The sequence below is a fragment of the Diceros bicornis genome, chromosome 19 (genome assembly GCF_020826845.1).
Source record: "Diceros bicornis minor isolate mBicDic1 chromosome 19, mDicBic1.mat.cur, whole genome shotgun sequence".
NCBI classification, from domain to species: Eukaryota; Metazoa; Chordata; class Mammalia; order Perissodactyla; family Rhinocerotidae; genus Diceros; species Diceros bicornis.
Genome location: NC_080758.1, coordinates 6,944,334 through 6,963,583, shown reverse-complemented (window position 1 = coordinate 6,963,583; position 19,250 = coordinate 6,944,334). Strand labels below are relative to the sequence as shown.

Here is a 19,250-nt window from a genome sequence, read left to right as displayed (position 1 = left end):
CATTAGGAGCACATAGAACATGAGAGACCAACAGAGGGACAGACCTGCTCCTCCCATGGTACCTGCCCAGTTCTAGGCCAACAGTGAACAGGTGGTGGGAAGAATTACCCATATACTCCAGACAGATGTATTGGTGCACTTAAAGTTTACATACACACTATAACTCCAGTGTAATAAGGCTTTAACATTTAGAAACAGCTCTGAGACCCATCTGATCCGTGTCCCAAGCAAGTCCCGAGATGGAGGCAGAGCACGTGTTTCTATTTTACAGTCTCAGGAGGTAATTGGGTAAGGAGGCCTCGATAACCAGGTTTAACAGGGCTGTTGGACACGAGAGCGTTTCTGAAGGAATGCCTAGAAGTAAAAATACAAGTCTATACAATATCTTTATTTTTAACATTTAAAAGAACAAATCACATATTCATTCTGACAGCTTTGCCAGGCTTGGCCGCCCAATAAGTTACACACACACTCAGCACTGGGGAGGTTATTGCACGGCTCTGTAACTGATCAGGTCAGGGCAAAGCAGCCAGTTCCCCACAACTGGACTCCGAGGTCGCCATCCACAAGGATGCCAAACCTGAAACACTGTGGGGCGGCTGCAGTTGAACTTTGCCTCCAGGTTATGAAACCAGTGAAATTAGACAGCTCTCGTGGCTACTTTCACTTTAGAGTGTCATGTTGATTGAAGTCGAACTTTCTGAAGGGGGAGGCCGAGGCACTGCCTGCTCAGTAAAACAACATTTTCTGTGGCTCTCTCCACTACAGGCAGGCAGTCAAGAGTAAGTTAATGTCAGTAGCCTGTTCCTGACAGATTGTTCAGTAGCCCTGGCTCAAGGACTTCTCCCCTTGCAAGAGTTTTAAGATTGTTTGCTAGTTGATTCTTTGCTTTTTTGGCTATTTGATGGTTTTGATGCATTTGCTGTGATCCAGGGGTGTTCAAGTACTTCTTTTAGAGTCGGCCTTTGGCTGGGATTATGCTTCAGCAGTCTTGAAATGAGGTCCCTAGCTCCGTCTGGTACAAAGTCAGGGAATGTGAATTCAACCTGGATTACAAAAAGTGACAGTCAAAACGTGGTTTAGAAAGAGGAGTGTAAATATTCAGATCGTAGCCTAAAGTTAAGGCTGATAATAAAGAATTCTAACAGAAATGACGGATCCTTTCTAGTTATGTCTTACCCGTGATATTCTTTTGTAGGTCTCTTGGTATGTGCTTGCCTCAAAAGGAGGCTTCCCAACTAAAAATTCATAGCAAAGAACCCCAAGGCTCCAGAGATCCACCTTCTCATCATGCATTCGGCCTTCAATCATCTCAGGGGGCAGGTAGTCCAGGGTGCCACAGAGGGTGGTTCTCCTAAAAATGGAGGCAGGCTCAGGGTGACATGCTTCTGTTTTATCATCACAACAGCTGCTAAAAACTATTAACATTATGCTAACACTGAGCACTTTTCCTAGGCCAGATCTTGTGCTATGAAGCAGATACTATTATAAATCTCCATTTTTAGATGGGAAACAGATAGAGGGAGATACGCAAGATCACATGGCTGGCAACCAAGCTGCACCCCAAATCTGTCCACTCCAGAACCTTCTTAAATGATCTAATATATAAGAAATTTAACATATCACTACTATATAAAAGCAGCCATGCAAAGTTCTCTGTAAGTACAATTTGTTTTTTATTACAGATATGCTAAGAAGATTAAGAGCCGGGTGACATTAATGACAAGGAACTAAAGACTGTCCACTGTGAAAGCACTAGGTTAGGGGTTATAGATATGTGTTGCCTTCTGATACATCATTGGTACAAAAGAGATACTGAAATTCTGGAGGTGGCCTATGAAGTATTCTTGCCAAAAATATTCTTCAGGCACTTAGACCTAACTTCTAGTTTTCAGCAAATACAGGAGATGAAGGACCAAGTAAAGTGACACCACAATCAAAAAATTCCATTTAAAACTGGGGGGGGACTGGTCTAGATTTAGACAAAAGAGACAATCAAATACAATGGATGGACCTTGGTTGGGTTCTGATAAAAAAGCTATAAAATTTTGTGGACGACTGGGGAAATTTGAACGCAGACTAACAGATATTAACAAGGCTGTTAATTTTCTTAGGAGTGATAATGGTTGTGATTATATGGGACAATGTCCTTATTTTTAGGAGATGCATACTGAAGTGCTCAAGGATGAAGCATCATGTCTGCAACTTATTTTAGAAGGTTCGCCAAAGAAGTAGCCAATGTGGCAAAGTGGTAACTGCTGAATGTAGGCACTGGATTGGACAGACGGGTGTGTTATCAATTACCATTTAGGTGTTTGCGTTTTTATAACCGAGGTTGGAAATAAGCTGGGGGTGGCAGACATCAAACCAGGAGCAAAGGCCATGTAGGGTTTTGTTGCTTTCTCTGAGTTGTTTTTTCTTTGCCGTCGGAGCTTATGCTGGGTCAGTGCTGGTGCCGTGTTCACCACACCTGGCGACCCGTGAACACACGAATACTCGCTCAGCTGAATGGTGCCTGAGATTGCAGAGCCATCTCTCCAGACATCTCGCCCTCATCACCACGGAGATGAGGGAGACAGACTGCACCAGAGCTTCTCAAATGACAGCTCACAATAACCTGGGAGCACCTGTGGTTATTAATGTCTGGGAGGCGGGGCAAAGTGACCTTCCACATTTACATAAATGTCCTTTTCAGAAAAGGATAAGCTATCTTCCTATCATGATGCACCACTGGAGAGGGTCAAGTCCGGGTTAGCCCTGTGATTCCAGGAAGCCTACAGTTCTTCATTGTTGTTTGCCTCACCAGATGCCAACAGCTCCCACTAGTGACAGACAACCAGTTTAAAAAAAAGAGAGACTGCAAGAGCTGACTCACTGCATTGCTGGCAACAATCAGAAGTGTTCTGTAACAAAAAACAAAGGGCCCTCTCCCATGTCATCTATTTTAGGCTGTACATTTTTTTTTAACCAGCTTTATTTTTAAAAGTAATCTGGTGGGCCGGCCCCGTGGCCTAGCGGTTAAGTGCGCGCGCTCCGCTGCTGGCGGCCCGGGTTCGGATCCCGGGCGCGCACCGACGCACGGCTTCTCCGGCCATGCTGAGGCCACGTCCCACATACAGCAACTAGAAGGATGTGCAGTCATGACATACAACTATCTACTGGGGCTTTGGGGGAAAAATAAAATAAAAAATAAATAAATAAAATTATAAAAGTAATCTGGGTATAGTTTTTTTTAAGTCCTACCTCAAAGTTAAAAATCTAATCAATGTATGCTTTTAAATGCCCTGCCTCACATGAGGTTTCAAAAGTTTATTTAAACCCAGATTCAATTTAAAACGGGAGAGAGTCAGGGCAGCCTGGTGGCGTAGCGGTTAAGTGCGCACACTCCACTGCAGTGGCCTCGGGTTTGCAGGTTCGGATCCTGGGCACAGACCGACACACCGCTTGTCAAGCCATGCTGTGGCAGCATCCCATATAAAGTAGAGGAAGATGGGCATAGATGTTAGCCCAGAGCCAATCTTCCTCAGCAAAAAGAGGAGGATTGGCATCGGATGTTAGCTCAGGGCTAATCTTCCTCACCAAAAAAAAAAAAAAAACCAATGGAGAATATTTTAGCTTGTTTGCAAAGTTCAAATTGTTTCATTAGATCAATCTCTCTGCTTTAGCTTTAAAGAAAGGAGACAAGAAAGGACTATTCTGTTAACAAAAGCAGACCAAAGAGAATCTTTAACCACTACCCTGAAAGTTCTATCCAAATCAATTTGTTTTTTTTTTTTTACGGTTCCCCAAAGAACCATGCCTGTGCTCTCAGCTCTAGATCTTTTCCCATGCCGTCCTCTGAAACTTCTCTCTCCTGGTCCCGGAAGCACCACTGTCAGAATTCCTCCACCTCCACACATCCTGCACTTCACCTGTCATATACTTGTCATATCTGTTTACTATTTGTCCCCTTCATTAGCCTCTAAGGATATTAAGCATCTTTAACCTCAAGCCTAAGACACGATAAATAGCCCAAAATGGTTACAGAATAAAAGGGTCTTGAAGACACTAGTTTACTATCAGGCCTAAATTGCTCTAAAGTATGCGTGTCAGTAAATTGCCCCAATTCACAACATCTACGCTTAAGTATTTTACCATTTAGCTCGTAATTAGCACCCCCAGCTTTTGCTAAACCAAACAAGCGACCTCCAAAGTTACATACCTGGAGGATGGGGCATGTACTGACCACCCAAAATCTGCAATCTTAAGCTCTCCAGCTGATCCAAGAAGCAGGTTCTCAGGCTTAATGTCTCTGTGAATAACTCTCTTCGAATGACAGTAAGCCAGCGCATTTGCCAATTCTGTGATATACTATTAAAAAAAGTATTAAAAATCTGTGTTTTAGATTTTATGTAAGAATTTTAGACATATCTTCTGCAAGGAAACCCAACACAGATTAACATGTTTTGCAGGTTTTAAAGCAAAAACTAGAAACAATGGATGACTCTACAAAAATCAGTTGAACCAGTTTACATATAGTGTTTAGCATCAAGTATGAGTATTCAGCGCTCAGTTACTGATTTGCTAATATAGCAGACGTAATATTGAAGGACAGGAAACAAACTGATAAGCTATCACTACATCCCCACACAGCAATTTATGGCCCAGCAGCAATGAATTAAGACAATACTGGAAAACTGGTAGAAATTAGGGAGTCAGATGTGTAAATAATTTAATATAAAAAAACTATTTTTAAAAAACCTTTGGGTACAATCAATTCCATTTTTAAAACCAAGATCAATTTACAACATAAAGATTTGTTTGCAGCTAAAAATTTACTCTAGGAGTATCAGAGGAAAGTAATTCCAAACAATAAACAGAAACTAAAAACAGGTGTACTGGCACATTAAATAGCATGGTAAATTTTGGGTATCCTAATCTATTAGCCAGCTTAAAAGCACACAAGCAAGTCAGTCCTTTTGTTAGTTTTGTTTCCACATTAAGTAAAGAAAGATCTAGCAAGTCCAAAATTTGCTTTCACATATAGGTAAGAATTATTAGGATATTAAAAGAATTTATTTAGCTCTAGCTAAAGTTTGAGAAGGGTTTGTTTTCCAAAGTAACTACTAGACAGGACTGAACATTATTTTACACCAAAAAGGTTTACTAAACAAATGGGTAGAAGCCAATGTTATTGTCAGAACATTTTTCATTTTTCAGCCAAAGCAAAAATTTAGATAATAAACTGAAAGTAAAGGCAAAGAAAGCCCTTCCCAAATTTGAGTTGATGATGCTTTAAGAGCATACATTAGAAATCCAGAGGGCAGTGGGTTTTCCCTGCTCAAATCAAGACAAGAAGCTCTTAGCTAAATCAGAGCTCTCTGGCACCCACTTCCTCCACACCTCCCCCATTAGAGTGTGGATATGTGTAAAAGTCCCTACCATTGCTCTACAATTAGTTTTATTTGAATTAATCAGAAAAGGAAAACAGATGTGTGTATACATATTCATTCTAACTACTAAGGAATCTAAAAAGAACCAATCTTGTATTTTCTTTCTAATAGCTACCTGCTTACACCAAAATAAACTCCATCTGGATTGAAGAAAACTGAGGAGGAGTATAAATATTAATTGCCAAATAAGAAACTAATTTGGTTAGCTAATATTTTAAAAAGCAAATGAAACAGATCTATTTCTACTTATCCAAAGGGCAAACATTTAAGTTTAAAATAGTATGTGTCCTCACTGCAGAGACAAGACCAGAGGGTTATTCACCAAAAGTGCTGTGATTTCATCAGATAGTAAAAGTAAAGCCTCCTGAATTTAATGCCATTTAAATCAATGCCAACAAGAAAGAAAATTCATGTACATACTACACATTACCCGGAGATTTCCACCAAGAAACAAATCAAAGGAACCACCATTCAATAGGCCCATCATCTGCCAATTCAACAAAGAGCCCAAATTAAGACTCTTGAATTTCTTCAAACAAGTAATTTGATTCACATAATAAAGGAGAAGTATGATCCATGTAAAAAACAAAAACTTGTTATGTTGGACTTTAAAAACTTCTGCCCGGGGGCCAGCCCCGTAGCATAGCGGTTAAGTGCAGACGCTCTGCTACTGGCGGCCCGGGGTTCGGATCCCAGGCGTGCACCGACGCACCGCTTGTCAAGCCATGCTGTGCTGGCGTCCCATACAAAGTGGAGGAAGAGAGGCACGGATGTTAGCCCAGGGCCAGTCTTCCTCAGCAAAAAGAGTATTGGCATGGATGTTAGCTCAGGGCTGATCTTCCTTAAAAAAAAAAAAAAAAAAAAAAAACTTCTGCCCTGTGAAAGACACAAATAAGAGAATGAAAAGACAAGCCACAGACTGGGAGAAAACATTTGTAAAACACATGTGTGATAAAGGACTTGTATACAAAATATACAACTCAATAAAAAGACAACCAAAAAAACAATTAAATGAGCAAAAGATCTGAACAGACACCTTAAAGATGATATACCGATGGCAAATAAGCACATGAAAAGATGCTCAACATCATATGTCATTAGAGAATTGCAAATTAAAACGAGATACCATTATACAACTATTAGAATGACTAAAATCCAAAAAACCTGACAATACCAATTGCTGGTGAGGATGAGGAGCAACAGGAACTCTTATTCATTGGGGGGAATGCAAAGATGGTATATCCACTTTGGAAGACAGCTGTAACAGTTTCTTACAAAACTAAATGTAATCTTACCATACAAGCCAGCAATCACACCCCTAGGTATTTACCCAACAGACTTGAAAACTTATGCCCCACCAAAACCTGCACAAAAATGTTTATAGTAGCTTGATTCATAATTGCCAAAAATTGGAAGCAACCAAGGTGCCCTTCAATAGATGAAGGGAAACAGAGGTATAGCCATACAGTGGAATATTATTCAGCAATAACAACAAATGAGCTATCAAGCCCTGAAAAGATAGATGAATCTTAAATGCATATAGTTGTTTCCCACAGAGGTAACTGGTCAACAATTCTAATACCACTATGCATGTACAATGGAATTGAATGATAGATGGTGGATGGTGGAATCCAGTTTTCTCAGGGTTGGAGTGGGAGGTCACAGATAAGCAAGGGGAGGAGAGTGGAGTGATCCATGTAGTAATGGACTCATGTTTTGCTTTAATATAGATACAGATGGGTAAATATGGAAATATTTATAGATAGATGTATATACACAGATTAGTATACACACATATTTCCTTGCTCTCCGTCAGCTGAGAACCTAGAAATAGTGACACTCTGGTAGCAATGAGCACATCTAGCACCCAGATCTTGGTTTCTAATAACGTTTGCCAATAAAAGGAACCAGGGCTCCTTGGAAAAATGGCTGATTCTAGGCCTGGGATAGGAAATATACAAGATGAGGCTGGAGCATCTTATACGAGAGCAAGGAAGCACTAAAAGAACAACCAATGAGGGGCCAGCCCAGTGGCACAGCGGTTGAGTGCCCGCGCTCCGCTGCGGCAGCCCGGGGTTCAGATCCTGGGCATGCACCTATGCACCGCTTGTCAAGCCATGCTGTGGCGGTGTCCCATATAAAGTGGAAGAAGACAGGCATGGATGTTAGCCCAGGGCCAGTCTTCCTCAGCAAAAAAGAGGAGGATTGGCGACAGATGTTAGCTCAGGGCTGACCTGGGTCACAAAAAAAAAAAAAAGACAAAAAAAAAAAAAGAGAACCACCACACACCCACAATGTCAAAACAACACAGGAACCATGTGAAAGAGCTCCCAGGGACCAAGGCTGGAACAATTTGAGCAACAAAATAAAGTAGTATTGGGTTATAACCCAAAGTATAAAATATCCACGAGACTATATTAATAAATGATTATTACCTCTATAGTCTTCCTCTCAAAAACCATAAGCTTAGTCTAATCATGAGAAAAACTAAGGAAATCTGAATAAAGGATGGACTTCAGTTAATAGTTACATATCAATATTGGTTCATTAGTTATGACAAAATGTACCACAATAATGTAAGATATTAATTGGAGAAATTAAGTGTGTATTATTAATAGGAGAAAATAGATCTGTATAGATCTGTATTAGCTTTACAATTATTCTGTAAATCAAACTATTCTTGAATAAATTGCTTATTAAAAAAAGAAAGAGGGCAACTTTTTATATACATTTCCACAGAAAAACAACCAAGATTCTACCTAGTACCTGATTTTATCTGTACATATGGTCCAGCTAAGCCATTTTGGTTTTTTTTTTGGTGAGGAATATTTGCCCTGAGCTAACATCTGTTGCCAATCCTCCTCTTTTTGCTGAGGAAGATTGGCCCTGGGCTAACATCTGTGCCCATCTTCCTCTACTTTATATGTGGGACGCTACCACATCATGGCTTGATAAACGGTGCATAGGTCCGCACCCGGGATGGGAACCTGTGAACCCCAGGCCACCAAAGCAGAGTGCATGAACTGAACCACTACGCCACTGGGCTGGCCCCCCAGCTAAGCCATTTTGATTTTTTCATTTCAAATATTTGATCCTATCTTGTCTTATTATTTTCCATAAGACAAAACCCACCCTACCACTGAAAGGTACACTGCTGTGTAGGACAGGGACAGAGGAAACAGAATTCGTCTGGACAATAAATGAAAACTTACAGTAGCAGTTCTCTGCTCATCAAACTTGGACAGTTTCTGAAGTTCTCTATAGACAGCTCCAAGAGGTGCATATTCTAGAATGAGGTAAACTCTGGTGGCATCATGGAAGTAACCATACAGTCTGAGAATATTTGGATGCCTGCAAAGGATGAACACTCTAACACCTGGTTTTGGAGCTGATACAAGAATATGTACTAAATACCAAACAAACCCCTCATGTGAAACCAGTGGTAAAAATTAGTTCTGGTCACAGACTTCCCCCACCCTCCAACGCCACTTGAGAATCTGAAACTATAGACCCACTCTAAGAAAAATATGTATATCCACATATCAGTTTACGCATATGCATTTGAAGGTGTTGACGGACCTCAGGTTTAGTTGACTATTATTTCCCTCCTTTAGGCCATCTTTATTCTTAGGGGAAAAGATTCAACTAAATATTAATTCTCTGCAAAAAAAAAAAAAACAAAACAAAAAAAGAGAGAGATGGCATTCCCACAGCAGTCTGGTACCCAAATGCTATGAGACAGACAACATAAAAGCAGTGCCCAACAAGGGCAGTAGCTGTGTGCTGCTGAGGACTTTGGGCGGCTGAGAGCAGAGCCCATCTACGGCATCAGCCCTTCTCAGCTCCAGCCAGGTGTCGCCAGGTCTGAAAACAGGCCTGGCACGGACAGATTTTTAAGTATTTAGCAACTGACTCAAGTTTGAAAAAAGCATGAAAGGGGAAAAAAGAAAAAGACCAATTGGCCAAAGTCCCCCCGCAGCCTGCCAGTTTGCCGCCTCTGCTTAGAACTCAGAACAAGAGGCATCATGCCCCTCAATTATCCAGCAAAAGAAAAATTGCTCACGTAAATTGCTCTATTAACAAAACAAACCTTCACGTAATTTTTCAGGACCACAGCACTTAAGTCTAGATAAATCTTTGAAAACTGACAAATTTAATCACTTCTTGCAGCACCATGAAGCAGGCCTTCTAAAAAGTTTATAATTGTTTAGTTCTGTACACCATTCTTTTGAGTGTCAAACTGAAAACTTACCTAAGATGGGACTGTATTTCTACTTCTCTTCTCAGCTGATGCTCAACTCCTGCTTTCTCCAGCTGAGCTTTAAATAATACTTTAAGAGCCAGGATAAACTTGCTTTGTTTTTCTCTCGCCAAATAAACATTACCAAACTTTCCTTTACCCAGTGGACGACCAATTTCAAAATCTTCCAAAGCCCATTGCCTTCTAAGAAAGAATTCAAACATTTTAAAATGTGAAGAAAACAAATCTTTTCTAGCCATTTATTAATTAGTAGACACACCCTAGAAATAATTTCATATTCAAAGTTGTATTCGGTATGTACCTCCTCAAGAACCAAGCCAATAACCACAGTTAATGAGTCACCACAGACACTAAACCCTCACTCCCCCACCTGCCAGTGGCTGTATGAATCAGTGACAAGGAAAATCCGGACTTTTAGAGCTGAAGCACTCAACGAAAAGTGTCCCAAGGCAGTACTACACTTAAGAGAACAGGCCTATTCACAACAACACTCAAGACCACAGAAAGGACTAGATCAGTCACTGGAGAGGGAAGAATGCTTCAGAACCCTCTGTGGGCCTCTTGCCAACTACCCACCGCCTCCTGCTCCTCCATCCCTGGAGATGCTAACATTCTCCGGGGTGGAGAACCACCCTGGTAAAAGCAAGCAGGATGGAGTCCACAGGGCAGTCGGGGTGAGAACCACTAGATTTCTTCTCAGAAAGCCCTTCCTCAGGCAGCTAAAGCAAAAAAGTCTGTGGGTTCGTCCCTGGCTCCTCCTCCTACGTTCTAGAGTCTAAACAGTTCAGAGACTGACAGCAGGCTTTTAGAAAATATCTGGGAAGATATTATAGCCGAGCTTTGTTATAAAGAATAATTCTATTAATACTATCAAAATACTCATAGTCACATATGTGTATATAGTTGTGCAACATGACCGCATTTTGTTTTTAAATAAACTTGCACTTTTGTCTAATAGAAAAAAGTATAGAAACATACGTAAACCATATGTAGTGGTTACTTCTGAGGGTCGAGGGGAACTTTTATTTTACACATTTCTGTAACAAGCTTTTTTATACTGGCTTTTTCTAAATTTGAAAAGCAATAAGAAAAACTTGAGTCTAATAAACATCCATCATTAAAATTCCTTCTCTCTTTTTAAGATCAGAAATTTGGAAACATTTATATTTTCTGAATGAAAATACTTTTTTATTTTTTAAAGAGTTCCCATAATTAAATTTGCAATTAAATGGTGTCATTCTAATGGAATGATAGCACATAACTTTGTAAATAAGATAAAGCTTACTTTTTTGAGTCTTCGTTTTTCTCTTTTGATGTGTGTTCCTTTTCAGAATTATTTCCTACATAGAATAAGTTAAAAACCTGTTTTAGAATAACTAGAGTTGTTTTAGAATAACTATACAGAATAAGTTAAAAACCTGTGAATAGAGATGAATCAAAGAATGGTCACCAAAATGTTAATGGTATGTGCAGAATAGTAGATCTGGGCTATTTTTAGTTTTCTTTATAGAAAAAAGACTACCACACCCTAACCTGACTCCCACCATGTGAAGTCTTTACAGATTTCTAGAGTAAAGACAGGCAGAGATGTATGTATACAATTAGGCCCTCCCATAATTTAAAGACTCAAAGACTATGCAGATTCTCCCTGAAGCCTCAGGTTCCAAATGCAGAGCTTCTAAGGCAAAATCACCAATCCTCCCATCCCTGACAAGCTCCCACCTCATCACCTATTCCCCTCTAGGGGGCCCAGCCAGCTATCCATATGCTACCCACAAATTATCAACAATGTGCAACAAAACACAAGCTAGCCACCTTCCTTCCACTATATTAGTTACCAAGGGGAAATATAAAAATAGAAGCCACCGATTCAGCAAAATGTACAATAAACCAATTGTACAACAGGGTGCTAAAGTCACTACTATTTCATTATCCAGAGACTCTACGAGACATTTTCACTTATCTATCTCTGGCACTTCAAACTCCAGCAGCATGCTCTGCTCAGATATTTGAATGCAGGCCCAAACTGGTTTTTCCCTCCCCGGTTCACTCTCTCAGTTAATGCCATCAAAAAAAGCACCATCCCGATGTTCAGTCTATTGCCCAGGTCTATGCAGTCTGCATCCTAAGTGAGCGCTCAAGTTTGTCTACCCCTCTCCATCCTGGCTATGTCTTTGGATAAGTTAATGCTTCTGCGTCTCAGCTTCCTCCTCTGTAAACTGAGTTAGTAACTCTGACTACTTCATAGAGCGGATCCTCCGAGTATTGAAGGAAACAAAGTGAATGAAGGAAGCACTTATCTCAGAGCCCACTGTGTGTGAGCACTCAACAGCTGGTAAATAATAACTCCAGTATCCACCCTGCTGCACCTAGCAGGCCACTGCCATCTTTGACCTAAACCACAGCGGCCTCCCTCCTATCTGGTACCCCTGGGTCCAGCGTTGCTACTCTCCAGTTCATTCCACACATCCAGAGTAAGCTTTCTAAAACACCAGTCAGTCCCTCAGAAACCTTTCAGCAACTTCCCAGGGCACAGGGGATGAAGCCCCACTCCTCCACATGGCCAGCAGTGCCCACTGTGACCTCGCCACGGCCTGCCTCAGTCCATCCACTTCCCCCTGATTTCCCTCCATGCTCAGAACCTTAGAACTTTTCAGCTCCTCAACAGTACCTTTGAGGGTAGGACTCAGGTCTGTGTTCTTAGCACGGGCCTGGCCCAGAAGAGACACTGTTACTTCAACCTGACATCAGATTTTCTCCCCATCCTCAAGAAAAACGATGTAAAGGCTAGGGCTCCAAACAATAAACACAAGTCCATACACTTGCTTTTTTTAGCAACTAAAAAGAATGACTATCCAATGAGTCTCAAAAAGCTGATTTACCAGGGGCTGATGGCTGAGGCTGCTCACTCTTTTGGGTACTACTCAGCGGCCTGGAGACAGGAGGAGGGGCACTGGTTGCCTGCGATTGCTTCTGCTTCAGATTCTGAACCGGTCTGTGGCTGGAGACAAGCTTCTGTGCTTGTGTAGGAGCTCGGTGGGAGGAATTTGAAGGACACAAGACCCGCTGAGCCTGGCCACTGTTTGCAAACAATGGATGCTGAGAAGGGAACTGCTGAGTCACCAGGACACGTTTTGGACCATCACCAAGTGGAATCGTAGTCTAGGTTGGGAGGGAAAAAGAAAAGAAACTTCATGGTCTTCATGAACAAAAGCTGAATATTTTGAGAATTGCACGAAGTTTGTTTTCTAGTATAACAAAATACTGAATGTCCCTGATAAGAGCTGGAAGGGGAAAGCTATTTTAATCAGCATTTCCAGAAGATATAGTTAGTATATGGCTGAAAAGAATACCTAAATGATACCTCCTACCCCCTCCCCAATATCCCCCCTAAAAATCACACTCCCATAAACAAATGTTCATTAACTAAACTTCCATCTAAAGAGTATCGTGGAGATATTAAACACTTTCTAACAATTCTCGATGACTTGGGAATTATTTAGCAAAAAGCTGTAATATAGCAACTTTATACTAAAATTCTAATTCCACTGCAGTTTTTTGACAATACATATGTTCAGAAAAGACAAAAAAATACATCATAATGTTCAACAATGTTTATCTCTGAGTCAAGAAGTTTTAGAAGACAGTCTGAATTTTTGCATTTGCTAGAATTTCCAAAAAAAGCTTATTACTAATTTACTAATGTTTCATTTTCCAAGTGCTTACAAAATGGATCTGAGCCAAAAAGAACTTTGGCAAAGAGGAAAGAAACATAGGTTCTTCAAAAAGTTATTACCAAAATATATGATTTACATGTCTGTAAGTAGGCATCATAAGCTTAAAAAATAGTTAATTTAATTCTAAGACACTGAGCTAATCAAACTAAAATGGGGGGTAGAGGGAGTGAGACTTCCTCCAGCTTCAGCAGAGGAAATTTCCCTCATAAATGAGGAAACAGTGCTGGAAAGGGAAGCCTCCAAGTCCATCACCAGCACTGGTGAGTGCTTCACGAGAGAGGGTTTCCAACTTCAAAGTAAAAAGCCGAGTACCTCTGAAATTAGCAGCCACACCACAGTAGGCATCCAGGCAGTGACAAATAAACAAACATTTTCAACACAGAGGAATATTTTTTTTTTTTTTTTTTTTTTGTGAGGAGATCAGCCCTGTGCTAACATCCGCCAATCCTCTTTTTTTGCTGAGGAAGACGGCCCTGGGCTAACATCTGTGCCCATCTTCCTCCACTTTATATGGGACGCCGCCACAGCATGGCTTGCCAAGCAGTGCGTCGGTGCGCGCCCGGGATCCGACCCAGCGAACCCCGGGCCGCCGCAGCGGAGCGCACGCACTTAACCGCTTGCGCCACCGGGCCGGCCCCCATAGAGCAATTTTTAAAAATGATCTTTGTCATAGGAATTGAGAATCAAATAGGGTGACTCAAGTTAGCCTTTTTCTAAACTGGCCCTTTTCACTTGCAGCCAGTAAAATAGGGTCAGTATCCATTTGAAGATGAAGGATTCCAAAAATAAGCTCCCCTCCTCGACCAAAAATGAAGCAATATTTATATTCTTATGTTGATTTCCTAGAAGGAAAAAAGTCTGGAGACTACTTACAGTAAAGGATCTGTATACGCAAGACTCACTCACCCAACTGCTCCACTGAAACGCCAAGAGCCAGTGGTCTTGGCTTGGTGAAGACTGCCCGGGTTCCAGCCCATCCCCATCTGAACTGAGCACCTCTCCTCGGAAGTACGCAGGTGTGTGCGTGTGTGTGTGTGTGCACGCACACACACATTATAAGGCATGCTATTGGCTCACACAGTTCCCCAAAAGGGCTCTAAGTTCTTCAAAGCCAAAGACCATGTGCTTTTCATCATTGTAAGTCCTGCATCTGACACACAACTTGCCTCTAAGTGGAATCCCAGGAAATGTTCACTGAAGTGCAGCCTGACGTTCCTCTGAGCTTATCATTCCCTAAATCGTGACCAGAACAAAACTACGGCAAAGAAATTAATTTCTGTCAAGCAAGAAAGTACAGGCAAGTACTGGGCGCCTGTCATGTACTACATTATTATTCTGCATACAAGGGAGGAATACAGATACTTAAACAGCTAATTATAAGACAAAAGCAGAACAAAATAAAAGTTCCAGTGAGAGAATCAACAAAATGTTACTGAATGCTGAGAAAAGTGACTAACTCATATCCAGGAATAGAGCATAGGAATCTAAAGTTACAATCCAAAGTAAAGGTGAACAGAATTCCAGATATAAGACCAATCTCCATTTGGGTTTTGTAAGTGTGATTGAGATCACAGATTATTCAATTTACCTTCACAGGCCCTGCAACACAGTTTTCTTTAGATCTGTCCATGATGCCTGAAAAGAAAAAAGAAGAACCTTTAATTTATACAAATCTACCTGCTTCAAAGTATTGTTATGCTAGATCAGGGTTACAGCTCCTGATGAAAAAAACCTCACAACAGAATTTTACACTTTTTCTTTGTCCAAATGAAGGTGATAAGGGAGCAGTGTTTTCTCATGTGATACAAATAATGTACAGGCGTGGGGCCTTTCCCACAAAACCAACCTCTCCCCTTGTACACTGCATCCCCATCCCTTCCCCCTCTCCTTCACTCCAACTTCACCCCTGAACTGACTTGTCCTTCTGCCCCATCATCTCCTCTCTAATGGATGACTTCCATCAGTGCACAAAAACCTACTTCAATACCTACTGCCTTTAAAAAAAAAAAAAGGTCCTTCCACCCCATAATTGACTCAAGCGATGACCGCATCTCTCGCCTTTTTTTTTTTAATATTTATTTATTTATTTTTCCCCTCAAAGCCCCAGTAGATAGTTGTATGTCATAGCTGCACATCCTTCTAGTTGCTGTATGTGGGACGCGGCCTCAGCGTGGCTGGAGAAGCGGTGCGTTGGTCCGCCCCTGGGATCCGAACCCGGGCCGCCAGCAGCAGAGCGCGCGCACTTAACCACTAAGCCACAGGGCCGGCCCTCTCGCCTCTACTTTTAACAGCAAAGCTCTGGAACAGTCATCCACACTCATCCTCTCTACTACTTCTCTCCCTCTCTTACGCTCCCTCAAGCCCACTCCCATAGGGCTTGTGCTCCCATGGTGTATGTTGGGGTGGGGGGTGGGGTGGAGGTCAGGCTCATGACTGACCCCTACTGTTGCCAAATCCAAAGGTCGGTAGTTCACAGCAGCATTTGACAAGCTTGATCACAATTTTTCCACTCCTTTCTTCATTTACCTCAAAGATTTGCCTCCTACCTCACCAGCTGTCCCGTCGCAACCTCCTTTGCTGGATCAGCCTCATTTTTACTAGTCTAGAGTGTCGGGGTGACCCAGGAACAAGTCCTTAGACTCTCTACTTCCCCATCTACACCCTTCATAGGGCCCCTCATCCAGCACCAGGGCTCTAAGACATTAAGATGACTCGAATTTGCATCTTCTGCCCTAACCTCTCCTCTGACTGCTAGACTCCGTTATCTAATTACCTGCTCAGGGTCCCCCGGAAAGGTCCACCAGACATCTCAATCCTAACACATTGAAAGGGAACCTCTTCTCTCCACACTTCATTTCCCCTCTGCTCACAGGAGCACCCTGAGCTCAGGGCCAAAGCACTCTTCTTTTCCAGCTACACTCACTCCCTAGGTGAGCTCATCCAGTCTCCTGGTTTTCAATACCATCCACAGGCTGAGGACCTCCAAATTTCCATCTCCAGCTCACACCTCACCCTTAACTCCTACCACCTACACAACATCTCCACCTGGTACTCTGAGAGGCGTCTCAACTTTAACCTGTCCCAACCTGAAGTCCTGCTCCCTCCCACCCACCTCCCCAAACCTGTTCTCACAGAAGTCCCCACCTCAGCTGATGGCAAATCCGTCTTGCCAGCTGCTCAGGTCAAGTCTTGATATAATGTTTTACACGGTTCCCCCTCAAACCCCATATGTAATCTATCAGCATATCTTGTATGCTCTACCTTCAAAAATCACTACTCATGACCTTTACTGCTACCACCTGCTCACACCACAATTCTCTCCCCTCAATTATTTGCAACAGGCTCCCAATGGTCACTCTGCTTCCACTGTTGCCCCATTATGGACCATTCGCAACAGTGTGCCCAGTGATCCCATTAACAGGTCAGATATGTTGGTCCTCATAGTTCCCCAATCCAAATTCAAAATCCTACTTGCACAGACAGGCCTACAAAGTCTCAAAGAATGTGGAACGTGACCACCTTTCTGACCTCATCTCCTCTTATCTGTTGCATACCAGCCATACAGGGCTCCTTTCTTTCCTCAAAGAAGTCCCTGCCACAGGGCCTTTGCACTTCCTGTTCCCGCTATTAGGCTCTTCCCCTAATAGAAGTGTGGCTTACTCCTTCATTTCATTCATGTCTCTGCTCAGACATCCCCTTTCAGACCATCTCTCCTTTATTTTTCATCATACTCCTTAATATCTTACATAACATCACTTGCACTTGTTTACTGTCTCTCTCCCCAGACTCAGACATCCAGCTACCTGCTCAGTATCTCCAAAGCAAGCAAGCTCCACGAGCACAAGGGCTTAGTCCCATTTTGTTCACTGCTGCCTCCCCAGAACATGCCTGGCACGTAGTATGTACACCAATGTTCTGAGAATGAATTAATCCATTAACAAAGCAAATCAATAATAAAAATAGTTTATAACACTTAGTAAGCCCATACGGTGATTCAGGTACAACCACCTATCAAGTAAGTAGAACATAAACTCCAAGAAAGCAGAAACTTCTGTATTTTTCTTACCCAAGTGCTCTCCGAATTCTAGAATCCAATCAGAAAGTGCTCCCCACCCCTACACTTTCACATTCATTTTATAAATAAGCAAATAACTCCACCTTGAAGATGGGACCACAGCTAAAGAGCTGGGAGTCCTTACTTTAAGCAGTGGGTTAGTAGAAATAGACAAAAAGGAAAAAAGGAAACATATGCTTGTGTTATGAAAATGTTCATTTCACATACACTCTAATGCTTTCTTCACTTTCCCTAACAATTACAAGCAGCTCTACTGAAGTCACATAGCCCTAAGGACATTTATTCAACAGTCTTTGACAGAAGCTACAGATAATTTGCTCCAATTTAATATGTTTCCTTCTCAGGGAGATGAATGATGATAAGCAGAAGGGAATAAGATTCTGACCCAGAAATTCTGGCGAGAGCCCCAGGGAGACTGCTTCTCAGATGATTCTGGCCTACAGCCAGGTTCAGGAGCCACATGGCCAGACGACCTTCACAAGATCCCTACCGCTCAAGCCAGAGATCCTACTATTCTAAACAGGAAAATTGTTAGATTTAATAGCACCGTGGGGTTAGACTTTTCCTTCCTTGTCAAACCTACTAATGTCTGCGTATATGAAGGACAGTGGACAGGAAATAAGTATGTTGCTGAAAAGTGTTTAATTCAAAGAACAAGGAAGGTTGAGGAGGGGACATTAAAAGTCAAGGGCAGTAGCTACACCTACAACAGGGGGGCGTTTGTTAGAAATGGAGACTCTCAGGCCCACCCCCAGACCTAACAACTCAGACCCTGCATTCTAACATCCAGTTGACTAGTATGTGCTGGTCTGGGTCTCTAGTTCTCAATGACACATCAGAACCACCTGAGAGCTTGATAAAAAGACAGACACCTGAGTCCTATGCCCGAGCGCTTCCGATTCATTAGGTGGGTCTATATTTTTGACAAGGACTCCCAGGCCATGCCGACGTATAGGTGGTCCAAGGTCTACGGTTTGAGAAGCGCTGGCCCAGGAGGCCTCTTCCAGGTTATTCATTCACCCACTCATCCAGCCAGCCAGGAAAAGGGGACCTTCCTAGCTGTTCTGTCCCAAGTAGCCCCCGGTAAACCACACGACTGTTTTCTTTCGTAAGGCTCACCACTCTCGGATGTTATCTTGCTAGTTCGCAGTCTGTCTCCCCACCCCCACTCAACTGCAAGACAGCAAAAACCTGTGTTTCTTCTTACCCGATGCTCACTGAATACAAGAACCCCATCTGAAAGCACACCCTCCCCCCACCCCCCAACCACCCCAACCACTCCAGAACACATCAAGCAGCATCTTCAGGGCGCCTCAGTACCCAGAAGCAGATGCGAGGGCGCTGGGAAAGCACAGGTAGGGGACGGGGAGGATGAGGGGGATGGGGGAGGATGAGGGGGATGGGGGAGGATGGGGGCACAGGGACCCTGGGGACGGAGGGCGACGGGGGGGGGGCGCTTCTCGCCCCGACCATTCCCTCGCGGACCCCGCGGACCCACTGGCTGCATCCCTCCCACCCAGGCCGGCCACCCGGACCCTCCCGGGCCCGCCCGCCTTGCAGAGCTGCCCCAGGGTCTACCCACCCGTCAGCTCCTGCCTCCGACCTAAGGCCGCCGAGTCCTCCCGAGAACTCAGCCGTTAGAATTCAAAGTCTTCATTTTAAACAGGAGTTAAACCCTCTAATCCGAAAGCTGATTGGCCTGGGCTAGAGAGGCGCTGCCTTTTGATTGGTTCAGAGCCAACTCG

The 19,250-nt window shown here is 42.7% G+C and overlaps 1 protein-coding gene across 1 annotated transcript; it reads right to left on the bottom strand.

Moving 5' to 3' along the window:
* Window positions 1-367: 367 nt before the first annotated feature.
* Window positions 368-19,170, bottom strand: AURKA (aurora kinase A). Its single transcript, XM_058562438.1, has 9 exons — window positions 19,088-19,170; window positions 15,019-15,065; window positions 12,576-12,855; window positions 10,979-11,033; window positions 9,685-9,876; window positions 8,645-8,783; window positions 4,202-4,350; window positions 1,180-1,354; window positions 368-1,046 (listed from the first exon to the last, which is right to left on the bottom strand). Exons 2-9 carry the CDS (start codon window positions 15,058-15,060, stop codon window positions 861-863), a joined length of 1,218 nt encoding a protein of 405 aa, XP_058418421.1. The 5' UTR covers window positions 15,061-15,065; window positions 19,088-19,170; the 3' UTR covers window positions 368-860.
* Window positions 19,171-19,250: the final 80 nt, after the last annotated feature.